General features: G+C 45.8%; 1 protein-coding gene across 2 annotated transcripts in view; it reads left to right on the top strand.

Moving 5' to 3' along the window:
* LOC126248383 (ribonuclease H2 subunit A) overlaps nt 1–27,371 on the top strand; it is a 57,637-nt gene extending 30,266 nt beyond the window's left edge. For both annotated transcript variants that reach the window (XM_049949327.1, XM_049949337.1), the window contains exons 4-6: nt 63–249; nt 731–854; nt 27,214–27,371. In XM_049949327.1, the coding sequence (XP_049805284.1) occupies nt 63–249; nt 731–854; nt 27,214–27,352 (450 nt within the window). In that variant the 3' untranslated portion in view covers nt 27,353–27,371. The remainder of the gene's footprint in view (nt 1–62; nt 250–730; nt 855–27,213) is intronic.
* The last annotated feature ends 406 nt before the right edge of the window (nt 27,372–27,777 follow it).

Below are 27,777 nucleotides of genomic sequence, written 5' to 3'. Positions count from 1 at the left end.
TCTCATCAGTTAGAAGTTTGGATTTTGGAAATAATGATTTCTATCCATTTTCTCAATTTCAGGCAAAGCTTTCTGCTATATTTCCTGAACTTAAGATCACTGTGGCAAAGAAGGCTGACGCTACATATCCTATTGTTAGTGCTGCTAGCATATGTGCTAAAGTTTCTAGAGACCGGGCACTTTCAGTATGGAAGTTCACAGAAGGGTTGGAACTAACAGCTAAAGAATTTGGAAGTGGATACCCCAATGGTATAAATTGTGTGACATTACCTTTTATTCTAATCACATTACATGCTTGCATGACCTTGTATGCTGACGGTCAGAGCAGTGCACAGAGATAAGCAATGTGGTTATTTACTAATCACTTGATATTATATATTGCAATTGATCTATTCTCACAAACTTTAGTGAATCAAACAGTGGAAAATCCAGGATGGAATAATGACAATATTGTGAAAAGGATAGTTACTACTCACCATCATCATGTTTGACAGTCTTTTTGTTGTGCCTATCTGCAAATCAGCATCTCCACTACATGGTAAGCAGCAACTATCCTTCTCATAATATTGTCAGTCTTCAGTGACTTGGTTATTTGGTGCAGGATTTGCATTTACCTCTCCATTTTATGCAAATCCAGTTTCTACTAGCTTGCATTCTGAATATTTAATAGTATTTGCAATAGCTCTTTAATTGTATACAACTTATGTATAAACTTTCTTTTTAATTCCAGACCCAGTAACTAAAAAGTTTTTAATAGAGAACATTGACCCGGTATTTGGATTTCCACAACTTGTTAGATTTAGCTGGTCAACTGCAGATAAAATATTGCAAGAAAATGCTGTGCAAGTTGAGTGGTACGTAAACAAATATTTATTATTATCATAATACTGTCAAAGCTTTGACTGATAGAAGTCTACTCAGACATATCAGCCATGTAATTGATTCTGTCTGATTCATTGATCACAAGGCGACTTAAATAAACATTTGAGAGATACCATGTTGGCCTCTTCGTGACCAAGGTTACGATTGACATCTGTGTGTCCTTAAAGTACAGGGTTATTCTAAATGATAGACCCATTTTCAAAACTTCATATTTATTCTACAAATCCAAAATGAACAAGCTTTATACTGATGAAAAGAGGAAGTTTCAAAGTCTTTTTTCATAATGTTTGAAATAAGTTTAATAAATTGTTATTAATTAGTTTTTATTAGTTATTTAATAATTAGAAATGTGATAAATGTTTAATATGACCACTATTGGCTGCATGCCGAACATCGACACAGTAGCCAAACTGTCCCATCCCTGCAGAAAGTGTATCTGCTGTGCATGGCAGCAGTGATCTGGTTCTGCAGATCGTTCAGAGTGGTTGGTAGGGGCGGGATGTAAACAGCTTCCTTCACATAACCCCATAAGAAATAGTCGCAGGATGAGAGATCAGGAGATGGCCAGCAGTGCAGAGCCAGGTCCTCAAGTCCCCTGCGACCGATCCAGCACTGAGAAAGGGAGTCATTCTAAAAGCCTCATACAATACAGTGCCAATGACACTGAGCTCCATCCCATTGGCAAATGAAGCCTTGGGAATCTTCCAGTCCATTGTTCCAATGTGTCCAGATACGTGATTCCTGTTACAGTTATTTCCTCAAAGAAAAATTGTCCATAAACCTTTGTACAGGATACGGCACAGAACATGTTGATCTTTGGTGAGTCTTTGGTATTGCAATGGTGAATGTGGATTTTCCAAACCCCATATGCGAACATTGTGTCTGTTGACTTTGCCACTAAGGTGGAATATTAGTTCTTCACTAAAAATTACACGCTATAGAAATGCATCATCCTCCACCTTTGCTAGCACATAATAACAAAATGCGAGACGCTTTCCTTTGTCATTGGGATTGAGAGCCTGAACAAGTTGTAATCAGTAGGCCTTGTACAGCAAACACAGTCTCAGAACTTTCCATACAGTTGGTTGGGGTATTCAAAGTTCTCGACTGGCTCGATTAGTAGACTTACTGGGACTGCACACAAAACATTCTCAAATCTGTCGGACATCATCCTCTGACACACGCGGTCGGCCTGTGCTTTTTCCCTTGCGCACACTCCCAGTCTGTTTAAATTACTTAAACCAAGAGCTAATGCTTTTGCAACCTGGTGGTTGAATACCAAATTTAGTACGAAATGCCCACTACACTGCAGTTTGCAACTCACTTTTTGTGAACTCAAGAACAAAGGAAACCTTGTGCTCCACAGTCACCATCTCACTCGCAACTGACAGTCAAACAGAATGACAGCCCTACTGCCGCGCAAACTCTACCGGCCACTTTTGAAACCATCACCACCCATCTGCCGCTGCCCACAAAAAACTTTGAAACTTCCTCCTTTCATTGGTATAAAGCTTGTTCATTTTGGATTTGTACTTGAATACTTACAAATTTTGGAAAATGGGTCGATGATTTAGAATAACCCTGTATAATGTTAAATTCAGAAAGAGAAACCTGGGTTGGACAGTACTAAACTTCAGCAGAGACAGTTGCCAATAAAGCTGAGCGAAACACACACAAATAACGAACAACACTCCTACATTTTGGCATCTTCAGAGAAGAAAAAGAATGTGGGGAATCCAGAAAATCCATTTGATAGTAGGTGCTCAGGTCTCTTTAGTCAGGCTGTTCACTGTGTATTAAAACTCAGCCGTGATCTTAAAGTGTTTTATTATTCCCAGCTACAGTGCCGTGTTCCTCTCTGTCTGTGTCACCGGGTCCCACGATGCCGAAGACGCCACTTCGCTGTCTGCAAAGCAGCTTGGCGCGGAACGCAGTGACCCGTGCAACGTACTGTGGCGTGCCAGCCATGTACAGCCGTGGTGTTTTGATGACATCAGGCTGCGCCGGCAGCCGAGGCAGCGGCCTTCGTCCCCATTGCCTCGGAGCTGCTCGCTGGGATCCGCAGGGCAGCCCGCTGCATGCTTCTTCGCCATCATGGTTAAGATCACAGGGACAACAAGCACCTACAATCCGACAGCCAAATCTGCGGCCCTCGCCTTGGGATGCCTCCAGCGTATGTTGGGAGCCAACTAGACTGCCCGCGGTAGTGAGCCATCAAATGGCCTGCCGCTGACTAGCTGCGGACCCCAGTAGACCTCAGAGGGTCGAACCAGCAACCCGCCATGGACTGGAACACAGGTGCCCCATCTGCTGCTGCGTGTACCTGGTGTTGTGACACGCCCCGCCGTCCAGGAGAGCTACCACACTTGAATCCCCCTCGTTAGAAAACCAGCACCTATTTATAAGCGGCTGTGCACCTGTGTTTTGCTAATGTGCCACTCCGAATCATGTGCTCATAATACCTAGGTAGGCCAGTGGGCCCCTTCTGCCTGTAACTTGCACCATGCAAACCGCTGCGTTTACTCTTTTCAGAGGGTCTACGGCCCTGTGGCCTCCATTCTACTTCACAACCACTGGTAAGCGTAACTTACTGTCTACAGGCTTGCACCTGGCTGTAACTTGTGAGCTCAGAAATATTGCACCAAATCTTAACTTATTCCTATCTTAAACCGTGGTGCCGCTACATTATTCCCCCTTCAGAAAGACCTGGTCCCCGGATCGACCTCTAACTACACTTAAAACATGTTTGAGTCGGCACGTATTTATGACATATTTACTACTACTATTAGAAAACTTAGACGTGGTCTATTCCTCTTAAAACACATGATATGAGACAAAACGTAAAAATTCCGTACTGGATAACCACTCGACTTATTGCTCGATCAACCCCTTACCTACCCGTCTTACGCCCTTGGTATCCAACCCATTGGGATTTGGACTACTGTCGGTTCCCTCTTGGAATTGGCTCTCCTCCTGATGACATTGAAAACAGCACACAACAAAGTTAAGGCTGCGATGGCACCTGGCACAGAGGTGCTCCAAACGATCGCTGCTTGTCGTTGCCTTTCCCTACATTGAGTGACAAGCTGCACAAGCTCTTCGGATGATATGCACTCTCTTGCTCTGAAATGAACTGGTTTATGGATCTCAACAGACCTGACTCCAGAGTTTGATTTAACAAGGTCAGATTCTGCCTTGGTAAAACTCGTAAAGTTGCTTCTGGCCAGTACAGCTGTGGCTGTGTAACATTCAATTGCATGACTCCTGAAATTGACGCTGGCAGATGGAAGGTTGGTCCTACTGTGTGTAGTTCCAAAGACTTTTCGAAATCCCCCCCCTGCGTTCAGCCATGGTCGTTTCCGTCGTACCCATGGCACCACTTCTTCCATCTGTCCTACCTGCTTCCGTAGTGTCTCATAAGCCTCGTGCAATTTTTTATACTCCTCAGATACTTCCTTCAGCATTACCTTTCCCTCTGCACATTGCCTAAGCTCTTCAGACACTTCAAGCCAAGCAAAGGCATAATTTTGAGGGTGTTACCAGCGCATATGGCACAGAAAGTGCGTGAAGGGACTCCAAAAGTATTGTATTCGGCCATTCAGCTGGCAATCCAATGTGAGGAGATAGAGGTGGCAACGGGGATTCATGATAGACAAACAGTGTTTACAGCAGGTGTGAAATGTTATGAGTGTGGTCGTATGGGACATGTGCAGGGGCAATGTACCCAATCACCGAGGAATGGAGGAAGGGGTGGAAAACAGCAGCGGGGAGGATGGAGAAGTGGAGTTAGTAGAGGTGGACAATTGTTAAACGGCAGAGGGGGCCCAAGACCCACCTAAGGAAGCTCCGGTACACCAAACTTCAAAGTCCAGTTGTTTATTAACAATTGCGTGACCATTGCTGCCTGTTAATTTGGCATAGCCACCATCTCCACATACCTCAAAAAATGGTCTATTATTGTCAGAACGAATCTGTTCCCCAATGGTGTTCAACTCAAAGGTCCTAAGATATCAATTCCCAACATAGAAAATGGACATGTCGCTTCCGGCAATTGTTGTAGCTGTATCCGTTTCAGACTCAGATCTGCTCTCTGCGCACATGGTATACAAGTCTTGACATACTGATCCACATCTACTTTCTTATCTCTCCACCAATACCTCTCCATAACTCTCTTATTTGTTGCTCTAGCCCCACCATGATCAGATAACAAGTGATCTAACTTTTTCCTGTGCAGAAGACCGTCCTGTTGGAAAGCATTTGACAAACTGAAAGAATGTTAATATCAAGTCCAGTTCTTGTGTTTCCAGTTTTGAAAAGGTATTTATTCTAGCATGTAATGCATCAAATTAAGCATTACGGTGTGTTCTTAGTTAGGAAATTGATTGGAAAGAACATCATGTAGCCTATGTGTCTAGGCAGTTGAATGCAGCAGAGAGGAATTATTCAACAAGAGAGAGGGAGATGCTTCGCATGCTCTATGGAATCACATATTTTAAATGTTATTTATATGGGAGAAGATTTCGGGTAGTGGCGGATCATGCTGCATTAAAGTGGTTGTTAGGGATGAAGGATTCGTGCACTAGACTCACTAGGTGGGCTGTGAGGCTTAGTGAATTCAACTGTGCACAAGCCTGAGAAGAAGCACGGTAATGCGGATGCACTGAGTAGAAAGGTGGCAATAGTAGAAATCATAGGTTGTGACCTTGCAGTATGGCAAGAATTACAGGACACTGTCAGTGATCGTAAGTTTTATCAGACACAGCCACAATTTAATATGTACGACGGTCTGCCAACTAGGACAACGATAGTACACATAGGGTGGTTTCTGCCATTTAAGGGTTGTCCCTATGTGATTCCAGGCACGTCACAGGAAGGGAAGAGGAAGAAAGAGAGTGCAGAGGGATGTTAAGAGCAGGGAAAACCAGGAAGATAGAGTACAGCATGATGTACCATATGCTTTGCGATCCAGAAAGTAGTAGAGTATTTGTAGTTTTTTTTCTTCTTGTTTTCTATCATTGGGTTTGCATAGATTAATTAAGTGTTGTACTTTCATACGTTGTATGTGTTTTTGAGTATTGTGAGCCTGCTTGGGACAGCAGTCTTTTTGAAGAGGGAGGAAGGGAGATGTGATCCCTGTCCTCAGGTCACTGAATAGGGGGTGTTGGCGGTAATTCACCTCTTCATCATTGGGGTGGATGCCTTGCGGGTGCAGCACCTGGATGGAGGTGTGCTGTACTCGAGGCAGGAAGATGTGGTGGTATCAAGATGATGTGGTGGTGTCAAGTCACCAGTGGGCATCAAGGTTGGTATGGAATGTATACACTACCTCATATGGAGACAAACTGGTATCAGTATGGACTTTTGCATTGTATGTGCATACAATATGTTTCAAATACTCGTTCCTCTGACGGTGATGAGAATCCACATAAAAACTCAGCATCTTCCTGACTGTTCTGTGTACTCATTCTGTCCTTCCGTTTGCCTGTGGATGCAATGCGCTCGTCCTCAACTTCTTAACGTTCAACAATTTACACAGTTTCTTTCCCTGTCTCTTTGTCATTGTACTCAACCTCTCCATAAAGTGCGAGCGCTATTCTGTTTCTTTTACCTCTGTATACGCCCCTCCTTCAACTGCTTAAACTGTCCTGCCTTCCTTAAGGCCTGAGAATACCTTACATAGATCTTCACTTCACCCATTAATCTAATCTTGGCTACATATAACAACTGTTCATCAGACCAGCCGTTCGTCACAGCTGAAGTTCCCAAGTCTTCCACAAACACACACATCCTCAGATGCCTTGCCAGAAAATGGAATAATCAAACTCGAGGCAGGTGGATCAATATCCTGCTGCGGCACCCTAGGCAACAACAGATGTGGTTTCCCATTCACTCCTACATATTAATTCACTTCTCATCTGTGCATTGTTCGCTGTCAATTGTGCTACCTTTTCCAACAAAATCCATACCGCTTCTGGTTCCGACACACCTTCCTTCCCTGACTCTGACACTGTGTTGCTTTCGTTCCCAGTTAGTCCCATTTCAACCTATAAAATCCCAGAGAAACAAAACATTTAACTACAAAAATCAACTGACTTCCTACAGTTCAGTATCTCATCTTAAGTTTTGTGCGATGATGTAATAGGAGGAGATAAATAAAACATCATACTCAACCCAATACAAAAGTAATTAAATGCCACAAAAAAATCTTACTGTCCCAAACACACTAACACTAACACTAACACTTACTCTTACAACGCAAAGAAGGAAAACTTCCAACACTCAAAAAGAAAAATTGGTCAACACTCACCACATTTTGTGACTGTAATGCAGGCGGTGGGCTCGATTATCATACTGTACAGACAATGCCCGATATTCTGACACCAAGTGTAGCTGTCACTGCCAAATGTAGATGTTGGCGTGCAGTGGAGGACTGTTGGACATGGATGGAAACTGTCAGGATGCGCGGCATCAAAACTCGGCCGTGATCGTCAAGTGTTTTATTATTCCCAGCTACAGTGTGGCGTTCCTCTTTTGTCTGTGTCACCGGGTCCCGCGATGCCGAGGACGCCACTTCGTGTCTGCAAAGCAGCTTGGCGCAGAAGGGCTACCTCAGTGACCTGTGCCACGTACTGCCGGCCGTATACAGCCGTGATGTTTTGACGATGTCAGGATGCGCTGGCAGCCAACTCAGTGGTCCACGTCCCCGTTGCCTCAGTGCCGCTCGCTGGGAGACGCATGGCGGCCTGCTGCATGCTTCTTTGCCATTGTGGTTAAGATCACGGGACCAACAAGCACCTGCAATCTGACAGCCAATTCTGCGGCCCTTGCCTCGGGATGCCTCCGGCGTGTGTTGAGAACCAACAAGACTGCCCTCAGTAGCGTGCCGCCGAGTGGCCCGCTGCTAGCTGGCTATGGACCCTGCATTGGCGTCAGAGGCTCAAACCAGCAACCTGCCGTGGACTGGAACACTGGCGCCCCATCTGCTGCTGTGTGTAGCCGGTAGTGTGACACACCACACCGTCCAGGAGAGCTGGTACACTTGAATCCCCCTGGTTAGAAAACCGGCACCTATTTATACACAGCTGTGCGACTCTGTTTTGATAACGCGCCACTACAAGTCATGTACTCATAACACCTAGGTTGGGCCAGTGGGCCCCTTCTGCCTGTAACTTGCGCCATGCAAACCACTGCATTTAATCTTTTCAGCGGATCTACGACGCTATGGCCTCCATTATACTTCGCAACCACTGGTAAGCGTAACTTACTGTCAACAGGCCTGCACCTGGCTGTAAGTTGTGCGCTCAGAAATATTGCACCGAATCTAAACCTTTTCCTATCTTAAACGGTGGTACCGCTACAATAACAACAACTCGCTGGCCCATGCCACCCTCTCTGTAAAACCATTTTGATGAAAAACGGCATGTCACTGTTTGTCCACCCCTGCTACTATCCGGATCTAGCTCCCTGTGGTTTCTTTCTGTTTCTCAGACTCAAAAGGGATGTGAAAGGAAAGTGTTTTGCCCCTGTGTTGGAGGTAAAACAAAAATTGCTGGAAGGCATAAAGGCATAAGTGAATTTAACAACTGTTTGAACAATGGAAGGATCGTTTGAAGAAGTGCATTGTGGTCAATGGAGAATACTTTGAAGGTGATCAAAATGTGGTGTAAGAATATTAAGAAATGAAAGGTGTTATGACGAATTTCCCATATTTTTTGGTTACCCCCCCCCCCCCCTCTATATTCATCTTATTTCTTCATGGATATCATGGTGCTGTCATCATTTATATTGATGACTCTACAAACCTGAGTAAGATGGAATAGGCTTCTACATCTCCCACCAGTCATGAAACAACAATTTTGCTGGGGACATATAATGTTCCTATGGTGAAACTCGTAGCCATTGGCACAGCCCTACATTTTAATAAACAGACCTTCCTCAACCACATTTCAATTTGTAGTGGCTTACTGAGACGTCTCTAGGCTATTCATCGATGCTGTTGTCTCCATGCAGTATCTGCTGTTCATGATCTTCTGACTGTCGTACTACCTGCTCAGTTTTCTTTCTCAGGCTCTCTAGTCATAAGGGTATCCTGGGGAACAAGTGGTCAACTGTTTGGTTAGAAAGGTGACTACTCTAACATTTGCTTTGATGTTCCCAGGTGCTGGTAAGACCTCTACTCACATGGTGATGGAACGTCATCTGGTGGGCTCTTACCCCATTCGAAAACTTCATGCTGTCAAGGACCCAACAGCTCTACAGAATTCCTCCTCTGGTTCCTACCGGATGAAATCCACCTTATTATGTAACATCTACTTTGGTCATACCAGATGAACCCATAGTTATATAATGAGCCAGACTCACATTGTGATGCAGAGCTTTGGACAGTAGCCCACTTCCTGGTGAAGTGAATTTCCTTTTGTCTGTTCATGGCAAGCATGGTCTTGCAGATTCTGTCTCTAATGTTGGTAAATGGTGTATGGTCAGTTAAGCAGTTTTTCATATCTAATGTTTTAAACTGATATGCTGTTGGTTAGGAGAGGGGTGGTTGGGGTTGTTCTCATGCAGCATGTTGGCCCAGTTGTTCCTCAACCCTGCCTCCTCTGCCAGCTGTCCTGGTGGTGATCTCTGCCCCCCCCCCACTGCCCCCCCCCCCTGCTACACACACACACACACACACACACACACACCTTCAAGTCTCTTTGCCCTTGATACTATCCGATGTGTGGTGATGAAATGACAGTTAAACAGATTTTGATGCTTTCTCTGAGAGAGTGGGTTTTATTCCCATCTTAAACATTTCAACTATATCAGATATGGGTTCAGACTGTTGTGGGAGGGATGCCTCCTACGAATGCTGAGCCCTAGGGGACTCTAGACTACGTCCACACACCTACCCATCTGATTACTTCTCTCGCCTTGTTTTTACTATTGTCAGTGCCGCCAGTGTTCATTAGGTTTTTAGCCCCATCACTTTCACAATTACAGATTTCTCCATCTGCTAGAAGGAATTGTTTACCCTTTACTGACTTACTCCTGTGTTGGACCCATAGGGGTTCAGGTTTGGGAAAGCTATCTCACATCACAGATGATCCCTTGATTGCTCGTTATCTCCCCTCTGAATGACAGCCTGGCCTGGCCCATATACTATCATTGCTGTGCGGTTATTTCTTACCTCTGGTACCAGTATTGCTTTCAGTGTCTCTGTTTTCTCTGTTCTAAATCCTATCACAATAGTTCAGATTTTCTGCCTGATGTGACTGTGTCCAGATAAACCACAAAATGAACAAGGGACTGATAACCTTGCTCTTCGGTCCCTTAACCAAAAACACAATTCCATTTGTTAACCTGGGACCCATAAAAACAAAATTTTTGGTCCATGTTACCACTTAAACACTCTATAGGCATTCAATCCCTATTTGATGCTGATTTATTCTAAGGTGGGGGATAATTGATCTGAGTGTTGTAGAAGAGGAATTTCACAGTTGAGAGCGAGGATAAAGGTAACTGGTCAGGTGATTTGTTTTCAGACAGTGTTGGTGATATGTGTTGCAGAAGTTAGTGGTGGTTGTGAGGGATTTGTTGTCGGGGCCATATTGGCTGTGGGGAATGTAATGTTTGATTTAGAAAGGTTGTCAGGAATTTCTTTACAGTATGAGTTCGTGGTGAATAAACTTGAGTACGGTTAAGCAGGTGCACCAGTCTGAAAAAGTGAACACTAATAACTCTCTTTATATGAGTGTCTAATGACAGAATGGGCAGATAATGGCAGAAATTTAGTCATTTGTGTATCAAACCAATAGTCCTCTCATTTTACAGTGTTTACAGTTTGTTATGCAGTTGCTTTTTGAGAGTCAATGTAATTTTGTTATTATGCATTCACGTTTCGTGTGCTGTTCTAACCTCTAAACAGAAACATAGGTCGATAGCACATAATGAGAAACATCAAGTCCGAGAGACATGAATTTTCCTCCATCATATTTTTTCCTAGGTTTCATTTTAAAAATTTGTTTGTGTGTTTAGGATAATATTTTTGTTCATTTTCCTATGAAACATTGGACTAAGTATTATTTAAGTTCTGCTCATTCAAAATTAACTATGGTTTTCATAAAAAGTTGCAATATTAGTCTTCAGTAACAATGAAGCACAATATTTGTATAGTAACCAACAAAAATTTCTGGTGTGTGACCTTTTTTCCATGTGTATTGTCATAAATTAGTTCTCGTTCACCTTTAATATATTGTCACAGTTGTCTTAAACATCATCAGTGCTCTCACTTACTATCAGCATATTACCATACTTTTATCTTTTCTGATCATTGTCTCTCACATCTGTAATTACAAAGTCCTAATCTGCATCTGAGTAACCATTTTCATCCCTGCTCTGCTGCACTCACTCTGAAAGTTCCTTTTCAAAATTGGTATCACTATACCGTATTCTCTCATTCCTTTGTCCTCTTGTAGATTTATGAGCACATGCTGAAGAATTATTCATGACGCATCTTCTAAAATATATCACAAAAAGAAAGCAGTTATAAAAGATTACATGTAATACAAAACATACAGTCTAACAGACTGAGCCATTTAATTCCTAATATGAAACACTCAGCCAGATAGATCTGTACGTTTCATAAAATTACATACATACCTGATGTAGTGGCACCACTGCTTAAGATGGGAAAAGGTTAGATTTGGTGCAATATTTCTGACCGCACAAGTTACAGACAGGCACTGGCCTGTTGACAGTAAGTTACACTACCACCGGTTGCAAAGTAGAATGGAGGCCTGCTGAAAAGAGTAAACACAGCGGTTTGCATGGCGCAAGTTACAGGCAGAAGGGGCCCACTGGCCTACCTAGGTGTTATGAGTACATGACTCGGAGCGGCGTGTTAGCAAAACAGAGGCACAAAGCTGCGTATAAGTAGGCGCCGGTTCACTAACAAGGCATTCAAGTTTGACAGCACTCCTGGACGGCGAGGCATGTCACACCACCAGCTACATGCAGCAGCAGATGCGGAGGCCAACACGGGGTCCACAGCCAGCCAGCAGCGGGCCATTCCATGGCTCGCTGCTGCGAGCAGTCTTGTTGTCTCCCAACACATGCCAGAGGCATCCTGAGGCAAGGGCCACAGATTCGGACGCCGGATCGTGGGTGCTTGTTGTTGCCTGGTTCTTAGCCACACCGGCGATGAAGCACGCCGGGGGCTACACTGCAGCTCCTAACGGGCAGCACTGAAGCAACAGGGGCGAAGAACACTGAGTTGATTGCAGACGCCTCCCGACGTCATCACAATTCCGTGCCCATACACACAGCAGTGCGCTGCATGGGTTGCTGAAGCAGCCATTCCGCACCTAGCAGTTTCGCAGACAACAAAGTAACGTCCTCAGCATTGCGGGAGTTGGTGTCGCAGACTGAGAGGAATGGGGGCGCTGTAGCTGGAAATAATAAATCACTTGGGAAACTTGGACGAGTTTTAATACCGTGCATCCTGACAGTTTCCTCCTCGTCCAACATCCCCTCTACATTTGGTGTCAGAATAGCAGGCGTCATGTGTACAGTACAACGTTCGAGCCCACCGCCTGCATTACAGTCACAATACACGGTGAGTATTGACCAATTTTTCTTTTTGAGTGTTAGACATTTTCTTTCTTTGCGTTGTCAGAGTAAGTGTTAGTGTGTTTGGGGCAGTAAAATTTTTTGTGGAATCTAATTACGTTTGTGTTGGGTTGTGTATGATGTTTTATTTATCTCCTCCTATTACATCATCGCACAAAATGTAAGAGGAGTTACTGAGCTGTAGGCAATCAGTTGTTTTTTGTAGTTAAATTTTTTGTTTCTCTGGGATTTTATAGGTTGAAATGGGACTAACTGGGAACGAAAGCAACACAGTGTCAGAGTCAGAGAAGGAAGGTGTGTCGGAACCAGAAGCGGTATGGATTTCGTTGGAAAAGGTAGCACAATTGACAGCGAACAATGCACAGATGAGAAGTGAATTAATATGTACGAGTGAATGGGAAACCACATCTGATCAGTCGTTGTTGCCTATGGTGCCGCAGCAGGAGATTGATCCACCTGCCTCGAGCTTGATTATTCCATTTTCTGGCAAGCCATCTGAGGATGTGCATTTGTTTGTTGAGGACTTGGAAACTTCAGCTGTGATGAATGGTTGGTCTGATGAACAGTTGTTACATGTAGCCAAGATTAGATTAACAGGTGAAGCGAAGATGTACGTAAGGTGTTCTCAGGCCTTAAGGAAGGCAGGACAGTTTAAGCAGCTGAAGGAGGGGCGTTTGCAGATACAAGAAACGGAATAGCACTCGGTACTTCAGGGAGAGGTTGAGTACAATGACGGAGGCAGGGGGAGATAGTAGAGAAATTTGCGGACAAGATAAGAGAAATTAACGAGTATACTTAAAAGTTTGGTCAGAGCGATGAGGCGAATGGTGTTATGTTGCAAGAGACCGAGCAAAGGGCACTTGATGTATTTTTGAGGGGGTTACCAGCGCATATGTCACGGAAAGTGCGTGAAGGGACTCCAAAAGATTTGTATTCGGCCATTCAGCTGGCAATCCAATATGAGGAAATAGATGTGGCAATGGGGGTTCGTGATAACCAGTGTTTACAGCAGGTGTGAAATGTTATGAGTGTAGTCGTACGGGACATGTCAGAGGCAATGTACCCAGTTACCGAGGAATAAAGGAAGGGGTGGAAATCAGCAGTGTGGAGGATGGAGAAGTGGAATAATGTAGAGATGGAGAATTGTTAAACGGCAGAGGGGGCCCAAGAACCACCTAAGGAAGCTCCTGTTTAATTTCAATGCTACAAATACATATGCAGAGGTTTAATGTTCAATGGTAGGATCCATAGGAACTAAAAAGTTTAACATTTTGTAGGACACAGGGGCACAAGTGTCTGTGGCTACTAAGAGTTTAATGGGTCAAAGGAAGTTAGACCCACCACGTTATAGGTTGGGAGTGGGGGATAGGGAGGTCGCACCTTCGGGGTCAGTGTCAGTTGACTTTCCCTAAATGAAAGGCCGATTCGGTGCATGCTTGGGGGTAGTACCATGAGTAAGCGAGGGCTAGGACATGATCCTAGGAGTAGATTTCTTGCATCAGCATCATTCCAAAATTGACCATTCACAACAAACTGTGGAACTTGGTGGAATGTTATTTCTTCTATGGGAAACTATTGTCAATGCAGAGCTGTCGCGAGGGGCGTTCAGCGTAATGAGCAAACCAATTGAACCACATACATTAGCATTAAGGCTTAAATCGCATGACTGTTTGTCTTGTGGCACTGGGAAGTCGCTTTGGGTAAGTGTGGAGTCAAATCTACCTGTGGGTACAGTATGTGTTATTGAACCATTGGAGGATAATGAATTTTTGGATCCATTATGTTCTTCTGTGAAACAGTATTGTACACATACAAGAGGGAAACGACGGGTGAGTAGTCCCCGTGAACATGGATACTTGAAGTGCTGTAGATGTGAATTTGAGTAAAGGAGTTTTGGTAGTGATTTTGGAGTTACCAGATGACGAAGACTGGTGTTCGAGAGGTAGGCGTAGCGATCAACCATTAACTGCTGATAGAACTGCATTGTGTAACAAAGTTAAGCATTTGAAAGCAGGAGAAAAAGAGCATATGGAAGAATTGTGGGAATTTAAGGATTTGTTTCTTCTGCAAGGACTGTTACAAGCAACTACATTAGTTCAACATAGAATACCAACAGGAAACAAGGCACCTCTTTACTGTAAACAATACAGCATAGCGAGGTATTTTCAGCCGATTGTAGAGGATTTCATTGATCAGCAGCTTGCGGACAGTATTATAGAGCATAGAAATAGTTGCTGGGGAGCGGCCATTGTCGTTGCGCCTAAAAAATCTATGGATGGAACTAAGAAATACAGGTTCCGTTGTGACTACCAATACGTCAATAATAAGACAGTAAAGAATGCATAACCCATTCCATACATATCTGAGACTTTGGATCACTTAGGACAGTGCCAGTACTTTTCTACGAAGGATTTGACAAGTGGTGATCATCAGTTAGATATGGCTCCAGAAGATCGTCCAAAAACTGCTTTCTCTACTCCTGAAGGCCATTACCAGTACATCAGAATGCTATTCGGTTTGAAAAATGCTCCAGCAATGTTTCAGAGGTTGCTAGACAGTGTGTTGAGGGGTTTGCAACCATGGCAGTGTCTTGTCTATATGGATGACATTATAGTGATTAAGAGCAGCTCGTTTGACGTTGAGCCTGGAGAAGTGTTATTTTCCATTGGAAGAAGTGAAATATTTAGGTCATATCATCAGTAAGGATGGAGTGCGAACAGATCTGAGGTTGGTACAGGCTGTAATGGATTTTTGGGAGCCGAAAACAGTTAAGGAAGTGCAATCATTCATCAGAATTTGCAATTTCTATCGAAAGTTTGTGAAGGGTTTTGCAGATTAAGCACAGCCATCGACCCGATTGTTACGGAAGGGTGTGAAATTTGAGTGGACAGAAGAGTGTTGGAAAGCATTTGACAAACTAAAAGAAGTGTTAACATCAAGTCCAGTTCTTGTGTTTCCAGTTTTGAAAAGGTATTTATTTTAGCATGTGATGCATCAAATTAAGCATTACGGTGTGTTCTTAGTCAGGAAATTGATGGGAAAGTACATCATGTAGCCTATGCGTCTAGGCAGTTGAATGCAGCAGAGACGAATTACTCAACAACAGAGAGGGAGACGCTTAGCGTAATCTATGGAATCACATATTGTAAATGTTATTTATATGGGTGAAGATTTCGGGTAGTGACAGATCATGCTGCATTGATGTGGTTGTTAGGGTTGAAGGATCCGTCCACTAGGCAAGCTAGGTGGGTAGTGAGACTTAGTGTGAATTCGACTACGAGGAGGTGCACAAGCCTGGGAAGAAGCACGGTAATGTGGATGCACCGAGTAGGAAAGTGGCAATAGTAGAAGTCATAGGTTGTGACCTAGCAGTATGGCAAGAATTACAGGATGCCGATAACGGTTGTAAAGTGTATTGGACACAGTCACAATTTAATATGTACGACGGTCTTCTGCACAGGGAAACAAAGTTAGGGCCAAGGCTAATAGTGCCAGCGAAGCTGAGAAATGAGGTTTCAAAAGAAGTACATCATCACGTGGCATGTGGTCATGTTGGGGGTAGAGCGACGAATAGGAGAGTGGGGGAAAGGTATTGGTGGAGAGACAGGAAAGATGATGTGGATCAGTGTGTCAAGACTTGTATACCATATGTGCAGAGAGTAGATTTGAGTCAGAAACAGGTACAGCTACAATGATTGCCAGAAGCAACATCTAATTTTTCTATGTTGGGAATTGATGTCTTAGGACCTTCATTGAACACCATCGAGGGACAGATTTGTTCAGCGCAGGGAAAACCAGGAAGATACAGTACAGCATGATGTACTGTATGCTTTGCGATCCAGAAAGTAGTAGAGTATTTGTAGTTTTTTGTTTTCGTGTTTTGTATCATTGGGTTTGTGTAGATTAATTAGGAATTGTATTTTCATATGTTGTATGTGTTTTTGAGTATTCTGAGCTTGCTGGGGACAGCTGTCTTTTTGAGGGAGTGTTGGCAGTAAGTCATCTCTTCATCATCGGGGTGGACACTTTGCGGGTTCAGCACCCGGATGGAGGTATGCTGTACTCAAGGCAGGAAGATGTGGTGGTGTCAAGTCACCAGTGAGCATTAAGGTTGGTATGGAATGTATGGGCAATGCGGAATGAAGTAAGGAGGCTTGAGGAAGTGTTTGAAGAGCTTAGGCAATGTGCAGAGGGCAAGGGAATGCTGAAGGAAGTAGCCAGGGAGTATAAGAAATTGCATGAGGCTTATGAGACACTACGGAAGCAGTTAGGTTGGATGGAGGAAGCAGTGCCACGGGTAAGATAGAAACAAGGGTGGCTGAACGCAGGGGGGAAAATATTGAAAACAGTCTTCGGAACCACGGACAAAAGTGATATAAAGGAGATGAACAACATGGTGGAAGCAGTGACGCAACTTGAAGAGGGGGAACAGAGCAGCGGAAGCATGGCACGCAACCCGGATAGGGAAATTGGAAGGGGAAGTCCTGACTAACACACGGTTGCTCCGTTCATTAGCAGGGCAGGTAGTGGAATACGTTAAGGCGTCAGAAGACGTAATAAATTGTAACCTGGGAACCTTACAGGTGTGTCTGGAAGCCCTAGATTGCCAGGTGGTGTTAACTAGACTTCTGCAGGGGGTTGCCGACAGTGTGTGGGATGTACAGGGAATGATAACAAATCTGCAAGAAGCACTGCATCACACTTTGCGAGGCCAGATAAGTACTGATTTGTCACCGCCAGACCAATAGTTACGCGAGTTGCCCGAGGCACAGAGGGAACTACCGTCAGGGCTATATTTAATAATGGAGCCCAGCAAGCAAAATTTGTCGTTTTTCTACCCTGTTAAAACAGTAAAGGTAACAATACACCATGCAGGAGTGTATATTTTGATTAAATTACCCAGTTATGGAGTAAAACGCAAGGTTTCAATGTTACATGGTCCACCCGTATCCAGTGAAGTGGGGAGCGTTGAGGAAGTTTGTAGAAGTAAAAACTGAGGATGTATTGCTGATCTCGGCAGTTAACAGCCGGTGCGCCAAGATGACAAGGGAGGAATTATGGAGCTGCCACAGAGGGAAGGTAATGTATGTCCAGCCAGGGTGATAAGCACCAATCCAGAGACTTGCACGCTACAGTTATTTTTAGCCAGAAGGGAAGAAATAGACTGTCCAAGGGACATCATGGAGCTAAAATTGAACTTGCAATGGGTCGGGATGCATTGGATCTTCTCCACCTACAAAAAATTAATAGTAGTAGCAAGTTGTTTTGAGCAGGGAGAATTTGCTGAAGCGAACTGTATAGAGCTCGAGGGAAGTGGAATTTTAATCAATGGAACTAAGTGTAACGTAATAGGACCAACCTTCCATCTGCCAGCGTCAATTTCAGGAGTCACGCAATTGAATGTTACACAGCCACAGCTGTACTGGCCACAAGCAACTTTACGAGTTTAGCCAAGGTAGAATCTGACCTTGTTAAATCAAACCCTAGAGTCAGGTCTTTTGAGATCAGTGAACCAGTTCATTTCAGAGCAAGAGGAGTGCATATCAGCCGAACAGCTTGTGCAACATGTCGCTCAATATAGAGAAAGGCAACGACAAGTAGCGATCATTTTGAGCACCTCTGTGCCAAGTGTCATCACAGCCTTAACTCTGTTGAGTGTGTTTTTCATTCTGATCAGGCAGAGACCCAATTCTAAGAAGGAACCGACCGTAGTCCAAATCCCAGTGGATTGGATACTGAGGGCGTAAGACGGGTATGTAAGAGGTTGATCGAGCATTAAGTAGAGTGGTTGGTTATCCAGTAAGGAATTTTTATGTTTCGTCTCATGTCATGTGCTTTAAGAGGACTAGACTACATCTGTCTTGTAATAGTAGTAGTAAATATAAGTACGTGCCAACCCAAACAAGTTTAAGAGTAGTTAGAGGTCGACCTGGTGACCAGGTCTTTCCGAAGGGGGGAATAATGTAGCAGCACCACTGTTTAAGATAGGAATAAGTTAAGACTTGGTGCAATATTTCTGAACTCACAAGTTACAGCCAGGTGCGAGCCTGCTGACAGTAAGTTACGCTTACCAGTGGTTGTGAAGTAGAATGGAAGCCACAGGGGCCGTAGACCCTCTGAAAAGAGTAAACGCAACGGTTTGCATGGTGCAAGTTACAGGCAGAAGGGGCCCACTGGCCTACCTAGGTGTTGTGAGTACATGACTTGGAGCAGCGCGTTATCGAAACAGAGGTGCACAGCCATGTATAAATAGGTGCCGGTTCACTGACAAGGCTTTCAAGTGTGACAGCTCTCCTGGACGGTGGGGCGTGTCACACCACTGGCTACATGCAGCAGCAGATGGGGCACCAGCATTCCAGTCCACGGCAGGTCGCTGGTTCAACCATCTGAGGCCAACGTGGGATCCGCAGCCAGCCAGTGGCAGGCCATGCCACGGCTCGCTACTATGGGCATGTTGTTGGCTGCTGACAAATGCTGGAGGCATCCCGAGGCGAGAGCCACAGATTCAGATGCTGGATCTCAGGAGCTTGTTGTCACTGTGATCTTAGCCACACCGGCAAGGAAGCATGCCGGGGCAGCATTGCAGCTCCTAACGGGCAGAGCTGAAGCTACCGGGGCGAAGACCACCAAGTCGACTGCAACCCCTAGGGAGTCCACAACTCTTTTGTGGATATGTGCGTGGCGAGCACGGGGTCCCGAGCCATTGCAGCCTTCTTTCTCTCCAGGGCTGCATTCCCTTTCCCTTCCCCTCCCCTCCTTTCCCGTCCTTGCTCCTTTCCCCTCGCCCTCTCCTCTCCCTCTCTTGGTGTCCTTGCTTATGTTGGCCCCCGCTACCCTCCTGGTTCTGTTGGTTTTCCAATCCGGCTTTGTTGCATAATCATCTCCTCCTTTCGGCAGTCCTTGGTCCCCCTCTGGGGTTTGACCTCCGTTACAAAATTTCTCCTCCGTAGTGTGAGCCATTTGGGGAAGAGCACCTTACCTAGTGTCTCCGACGTGCGCCCTCCTAGTACATTCCACCTTTTCTTTTACGTCGTTGTCTGATACTAGGGTGCATAGCCAGCACGGTAGCCAGCCCGTCTGGTGGGGTTGCTATGTACCCTTTTGGTTGAGCCCCCTGAACACACAGGGATCAGACTTCTGATACCTGAGCTGTGACCTCCTCATGCTTGCCTTGGAGTGGTTGCTAGTCATCCTGGAGCATCGGAACTCCCGGCAATGGCCCCCGTGCCAGACGGCCCTTGCTGTGGCTGGGTGGCGCCCGTGAGGAGAGCCCCTGATCGGAGTGGGTGGTATCAGGGCGGACGCTATGCAAATGAAACACATACGGGTCCAGAACTCTAGCGGTTCTTCTGCGGCCGTCTCTCTGCGTGGAACTGATTCCTCAAGTGCTGCTTCTCTTGCCCCTTCGGCCTTCCCTTCCATGGCTACCCCCTGGGAAGAGGGTCAGGTCCGTCGTCTAGGGGCAAAACCTTTTCCCCGTTATCTAGTTTGCACCAGGACTGATGGAGATACTTTCACCAGTGTCAAACCTTTATTCTTTGTGGAACACATTGAAGACAAGTTTGGCGAACTGGACTCTCTGAGCAAGATGCGGTCGGGTTCGTTGCTGATAAAAACTGCTTCAGCTGCCCAATCTGCGGCCCTCCGTGCTTGTACCCATCTTGGCACAATTCCTGTGTCCATTACCCCCCACCTGTCTCTAAATATGGTACAAGGTGTGATTTTTCACCGGGACCTCATCCTTCAAACTGATGAGGAACTTCGGGACAATCTTGGACGGCGGGGTGTTACTTTGTTCGGCGTGTTCAGAAGGGTCCTAAAGACAATCTTATTGATACTGGTGCCTTTATCCTGGTCTTTGAAGGGGATACCCTCCCTGAGAAGGTGAAGATTATGGTCTATCGCTGTGATGTGAAGCCGTACATCCCACCTCCTATGAGGTGTTTTAAGTGCTTGCGTTTTGGCCACATGTCTTCCCGCTGTTCCCAGGCCCCTCTCTGTGGTGACTGTGGACGTCCACTCCATGAGGGGAGTCCATGTGTTCCCCCTCCTGTATGTGTAAATTGTCATGGTAGTCATTCTCCACGTTCACCAGATTGCCCAGTGTATAAGAAGGAAAAAAAGATACAGGAGTATAAGTCCCTTGATCGTTTCACCTACACAAAGGCCCGTAAGAAATATGCATGACTTCACCCTGTGTCCATGACATCTAGTTACGCCTTCGTTACATCTTCACCCCTTCCTCCCCCTTCCTTACCCCCGTCCCGGACCCCTCTCCTCCCCCCCTCCCCTGCGGCTCCCACACCTTCTCCTGTGGGCGCTGCTCCCCCTCCCCAGCCGGAGAAGTGTCCCACTCCTTCGGCGTCTGCCGGTCAAGGGCACCTCTCCCAGGATGCCCCTTCCCGGCACCTTCCAGGCCAAAGGTCTGCTGCCGCGCGACGACAGCGAGAGCCGCGGTCTGTCGGCCCCCAGGTCGCTTGGTCTCTTTCTGTTCCTGATCTTGCTGCAGCTGGCTCCTTTATGCCACACAGCCCGCCTCGATCTCAGCCTGAAAAGAAGAAGAAACGTAAGTCCCGGGACAAAGAGCCTCTGGTGTCACCGGAGGTTCCTTCCCTGACTTCACAACCGGATTCTGACCTGTCGTTCATGGATGTCGCCCCCTCCTTGTCGGTGACGGGTGGGGACCCGGCGGTATGACTGGATTTAGTGTGTTCAGCCCCCATTTAAACCATCGTTCTGTGGTTCTCCAATGGAATTGTAATGGATACTATCGTCACCTTCCGGAATTGAAATCCCTTCTTTCATCCTACTCTGCAGCTTGTGTGGTTCTCCAGGAATCTCATTTTACTGATGCTCACTCACCGACCCTCCGTGGGTTCCGTGTTTTCTGTCGAAATCGGGTCGGACCCCTGCGGGCTTCTGGTGGCGTTTGTACATTGGTCCGTACAGACATTGCTAGCACGTGGATTCCTCTTCAAACTACATTGGAAGCGGTTGCTGTTAGGGTCCACTTAGACTCTGCGGTCACAGTTTGCAATCTTTATCTCCCTCCTGACAGGACTCTTACACCTGCTGCCTTAACTGCCCTTCTTCAGCAACTTCCTCCTCCCTTCCTCCTCCTTGGGGATTTTAATGTTCATCATCCCTTGTGGGGCAGTGCCTTTCCATCTAGACGAGGTCTTCTTATAGACCAATTTATTGCAGACCACGACCTGTGCCTTCTTAATGATGGCTACCCTGCTCATTTCAGTGCCGGTCATGGTACCTTTTCTGCCATTGATCTTTCTCTTTCTTCTCCCTCTCTTCTCCCTTCATTACACTGGTCGCCACACGACGACCTTTGTTATAGTGACCATTTCCCGTTGATTATCACGCTCCCTTCCCGCTCCCCGATGGACAGGTTACCTCGTTGGTCTTTCCAATGCGCCGATTGGCCTCTATACACTGCACAGGTCGTGTTTTCTCCCTCTTTGTCGGGTTGTATTGATGACGTCCTACGTGATGTGTCTGACGCAATTGTTCGCGCTGCTAGCCTTGCTGTCCCGCACTTATCTGGACCATTTCGTCGCCAGCAAGTCCCGTGGTGGAGTACGGCCATGGCCATTGCCATTGCCATCCGTGATCGCCGTCGAGCTTTGCAAAACTTTTGAGGCACCCATCTGTAGCCAGCCTTACCACCTTTAAACGCCTCCGCGCTAAAGCCCGTTATTTAATCAAACAGAGCAAGCGGATATGTTGGGAACGATTCGTTTCTTCCCTTGGTTCTACTGTCCCTCTGTCACGGGTATGGGCTACACTTCGCTCTCTCCAAGGTTGCCATCGGCAGTCTACCCTCCCAGGCCTTCACCTCCCAGATGGCATTTGTATGGAACCATTAGTTCCTGCAGAACATCTTGCGACCCATTTTGCAGTGGCATCAGCGTCAGCCTCCTATCCAGCTGCTTTCCTTCATCAAAAACAGCAGGCTGAAGCTTCCACCTTATGTTTCACCCCTTGTGAGTCAGAATCTTACAACGAACCTTTTACTGAATGGGAATTTCTTTCTGCTCTATCTTCTTCTCATGATACGGCCCCTGGCCCAGATTCCATTCATAACCAACTGCTTCAACATCTTAGTGCTCCACAACGGTAACATCTTCTTTGGGTGTTTAACCGTATCTGGCTCCAGGGTGACTTCCCTTCTCAGTGGAGGGATAGCATTGTGGTTCCTGTCCTTAAGCCTGTTAAGAACCCCCTATCTGTTGACAGCTATCGGCCAATTAGTTTGACCAATGTTGTTTGTAAGTTACTTGAACGGATGGTAGCCCGTCGGCTCAATTGGGTCCTTGAATCTCGGGATCTATTGTCCCCTTACCAGTGTGGCTTTCGAGAGGGATGGTCTCCAATCAATCATTTACTTCGCTTGGAATCCGCAGTTCGGCAGGCTTTTTCCCAGCGCGCCATTTGGTTGCAGTGTTTTTCGACCTTCGCAAGGCCTATGACACGGCCTGGCGCCATCACATCTTACTTACCCTTCATCAGTGGGGTCTTCGGGGCCCACTCCCGATTTTTATCCGCCAGTTCCTGATCCATCGGTCATTCAGATTTCGAGTTGGTACTGCTTTTAGTTTTCCACGGACCCAGGAGACGGGCATCCCACAGGGTTCTGTCTTGAGTGTCCTTCTTTTCCTTATTGATATCGATGGACTTGTGGCCTCTGTCGGTCCCTTGGCTGCCCCTGCCCTGTATGTGGATGATTTCTGCATTTGGGTTAGTTCCTCCTTGATGGCATCTGCAGAACTGCAGCTCCAGGTTATACGGCGTGCCTCTGCATGGACCCTCTCACATGGGTTTCAATTCTCTCCTTTAAAATCGCGAGTGGTCCACTTCTGTCGCCGTACTACGATCCACCCTGATGCAGAGCTCTATCTCGCTGCACAACGATTGCCTGTGGTCCCACAGTTTCGTTTCCTGGGTCTTCTTTTCGACAACAAGCTCACTTGGCTGCCCCATATCAGACTCCTGAAGGTAGGATGTTTCTGTAAACTCAATGTCCTTCGCTTCCTTGCCCACTCCTCTTGGGGTGCGGACCGTTCCCTCCTCCTCAGTCTTTATCGTGCTCTAGTTCTGTCTCGCTTGGACTATGGTTGTCAAGTTTATGGTTCAGCTGCTCCTTCCACACTGCACGTGCTGGATCCAGTCCACCATCGTGGTATCCGTTTGGCCACCGGTGCCTTCCCTACCAGCCCTGTTGATAGTCTCCTGGTTGAAGCTGGGATCCCCCCCCCCTTTCTGTTCGGCAGTCCCAGCTTCTGGTGTCTTATGCACTCAGTATCCGTTCCTCTCCCACTCATCCTTCCTATTCTATCCTGTTCCCAGACCATGGACATCGCCCACCCAACTCCCGCTCTTGGGCGGGTTTACCAATTGGGCTGCGCCTTGCGTCTCCTTGCTGTGATTTTCAGCTTCCTTCTTTGTCCTGTCTTCCTCGCTCCCTCCCCTCCACCCCTCCTTGGTTAGTTCCTCGGCCTAGAATTCGGATGGATCTCCGCCGAGGTCTGAAAGATTCCATCCCCCCGGTGGTGTTCTGTTCCTTTTTCCACCAAATTTTATGGGAGTTTCGGGATGCTGTTGTTTTTTACACTGATGGCTCTAAATCTGCTGATCATGTTGGGTATGCCTTCACGTCCTCTGTTGGAACGGAAAGTCATCTGCTGCCACCTACATGTGGGGTGTTTACTGCGGAATTGATGGCAATTTCCCAGGCCCTTACCTTTATTAAACAGTCCCAACACAACCGCGTTTTGTTATGTACGGACTCGATGAGTGGCCTTCTTGCTATTGACCGGTGTTTTTCGCGCCATCCCTTGGTCTCTGCCATCCATGACCATCTCACTGATATTCACCGTGCTGCTTGTTCCATTGACTTCCTTTGGGTCCCTGGCCATGTGGGTATCCCGGGTAATGAGCTCGCTGATCGTTTGGCTGGGGGAGCAGTTACTTACCCCCCGTTTTCTGTAACCCCTCCTGCAGCGGATTTACGGCTTCACATCAAATCCCACTTCGCACAGTCATGGGCCACTTCTTGGGAGGCTACTCCCCTGTCTAATAAACTTCGTGCAATTAAGGTGACACCAGGCCCGTGGCGTTCTTCCTTTCACCTCTCCCGAAAGGACTCTACCACACTGTGTCGTCTCCACATTGGCCATACCAGGCTGACCCATGGTTTTCTTTTGCGTGATGAGCCACCCTCACTATGTGGTTGTGGAACCTTCCAGTCAGTAGCCGACATTTTGGATGAATGCCCCCTTCTTTTGGCTCTGTGTGCTAAGTACAGACTCCCCCACACTTTACCTTTGCTGTTGGCTGACGATTCCCGGATGGTCTCTCTGGTTCTCGGTTTCCTCCGGGAAAGTGGTTTTTATTCTCAGTTTTAAGGTTTTTAATCTCTGTCTGGTGTTGGGGCAGGGCGGTGAGTGTTTGGGTGTCTCCCACTGTAAGCGGTGTTCGGAGATTCCCGATTCACCTCCCTGACCGAAATCCTCTTTTCTTCCCCTTTTACTCTGTTTTTACCCTTTTTTTAAAGGCTTGGTTAGTCTTTCTATTCCCATACGTACTTTCTACATTCTAGCAGTTGTACGAGGGTTGTTTTTTAAGTAAGGGCCGTTTTTATTTTTAAAAAAAGATACAAATACTTTTGTAAAAAAACTTTTATTTTCTGATTCTACACACTTTTACCTATTTTTCTACTTAGTTGCCTTGTTTATGTAAGCACTTGTCTTACCGTACAACTAAGTTTTTAATTCCCTCTTCAAAGAATTCGGCCGCCTGCTCCGACAGCCAAGAGTTCACGGCCGCATTCACTTCATTGTCGTCATTGAAGCGCTGCCCGCCAAGATGGTGTTTCAGGTACCGGAAAAGGTGAAAATCGCTAGGAGCAAGGACGGGGCTGTATGGTGCATGGTCCAAAACTTCCCAGCCAAAAGAATCAATCAAATCCCGAGTCTTTTGAGAGGTGTGAGGCCTAGCGTTATCGTGCAGAAGCAAAACTCCTTTTGTCAGCATGCCGCGTCTTTTGTTTTGAATTGCTCTGCAGAGCTTCTTTAGAGTTGCACAGTAGACATCTGAGTTGATTGTCGTTCCTCGTGGCATCAAGTCCACTAGCAAAATACCGTGCCGGTCCCAGAACACAGTTGCCATAATCTTGCGCTTTGACAGCGTCTGTATGGCTTTGACCTTGACGGGTGAGGTTGTGTGTCGCCATTTCATCGATTGTCGCTTGCTTTCGGGAGTGATATGGGATACCCATGTTTCATCTCCAGTGACAATTTGACTCAACATGTCATCCCCTTCTTCCTCGTAACGAATAAAAAAGTCCAATGAAGTGGCAAATCTCTTCCATTTGTGGTCCTCTGTGAGGAGTCTGGGTACCCACCGAGAACACAGTTTCTTAAAGTTTAGGTTTTCAGACACAATTTTGTACAAAACCGATCTTGAAACTTGTGGAAATTCAAAAGAAAGAGTGGAAATTGTGAATCTTCTGTCCTCACGAATCTTTGTTTTGACTGCAGCCACCAAATCATCAGTGATCACAGAGGGCCGGCCTGAGCATTCTTCGTCATGGACGTTTTGACGGCCTATTTTAAACTCTCTAACCCATTGACGCACTTTACCTTCACTCATTGCATTCAAGCCATAAACTTCTGTTAACTGACGATGAATTTCTGCAGCTGATAGGCTTCTCGCGGTCAAAAAACGTATCACTAACCGTATCTCACACGCGGCGGGCGATTCAATAATCGTAAACATTATAAAGTAGCACAGCGATGCGTACGCGTCAGCTACAGAGCTGCAACTTGCATCAGTGTGAACGGGAAGGATGCCGGCAAGTGTAGCAGTGGCTTGTTGCGGCGTCCGCGCGTACTACGGGACTATACGCGCGAACGGCCCTTACTTAAAAAACAACCCTCATACCTTTTACGTCACAGGTGGTCTTGCCTATGCTGCTTCAGCATAGTGTTGGGTTCGTTCTCTTGCCAACTTCCCTCATTTTGTTTTTTACCAATGACAACATTACTGCCCTTTTACATTTTTACCTTTTTCCGTTTTATTGTTCTGACTTTACTGAGATGTCCCATTAACGGAATGGAGTATATTTGAAACAAGGGACTGATGACCTTGCTGTTTGGTCCCTTAAACCTCAAACAACCAACCAAGTCGACTGCAGACGCCTCCTGACGTCGTCACAACTCCATAGCTGTACAAGGCCGACACACAGCAGTTCGCTGCACGGGTCGCTGAGGCAGCCATTGCGTGCCAAACCATTTCACCGACAGCGAAGTGGTGTCCTCAGCATTGCGGGAGCCGGTGACACAGACCGAGAGGAAAAGGGGCACTGTAGCTATAAATAATAAATCACTTGGTAAACTCGGACGAGTTTTAATACCGCACATCCTGACAGTTTCTATCCTCGTCCAACATACATCTACACTGACGATGAGAAGCCACAAACTGAACTGCAATGCTTTTGCTACGTTCTGCCAATGAGAGGAAAGCATGGAGGGGGTAGCAGCAAACCGAACAGTATTGCCAATGACATATTAAGAACCCTAAAGGTCTCGGACCGATATTTTGGTTCAGGGTTTAATGCTGCATCAAATTTTATTTGTCATCAGAATGTACTATGTTTTACTTTATTCTTTGACATTGCAAATAACTGAGAATAAATTTTAATTATAGGGAAGAAGAAGATGACGATGCTGAAGCAGACAAATCAAATACAAGCATTACTTCATTTTTCCAAGTTGAGAAGAAAAAGAAGAGATCTAAACATCCATTTTTTGTACATAGAAAACTCTCAAATCTCGAAACGATGTGATTAAAAGTGTATCACATAAGTATCTTGTTTCTCCTTGATTCCCAAAACTGTATGTGTGAATGTGAGGAAACTTTCTCTGAAAAATTAGGCACTGACACAGGGAATTAAATCTGGATTATGTACACTCAAGAGCCAAAACATTATGACCACTGCCCACTGCAAGATAGAATGACACCTGACAGCATAACAAACATGTGACTCATTAAGGATAGCGTATAAGTAGAGGAGATATGATTGTGAAATCATTCTTCAATGGAACTTTGATTTTACATTCTTTGATTGTACACAATAAACTCGTATCCCTTGTGAAAAACCTCTAAGATCAATGCTAAAAATTCCTCAATTTGATGTGTCTTCCTATTAAGGTTTACCTCAGCTCTAGTTTCTTACTCAATGTCTCACTTTACTGTATACAGTTTTCTTCC

Source organism: Schistocerca nitens, chromosome 1, assembly GCF_023898315.1.
Source record: "Schistocerca nitens isolate TAMUIC-IGC-003100 chromosome 1, iqSchNite1.1, whole genome shotgun sequence".
Lineage (NCBI taxonomy): Eukaryota > Metazoa > Arthropoda > Insecta > Orthoptera > Acrididae > Schistocerca > Schistocerca nitens.
Note: the sequence above shows the minus strand (reverse complement) of the source record. Positions and strands in the feature narration are given on the sequence as shown.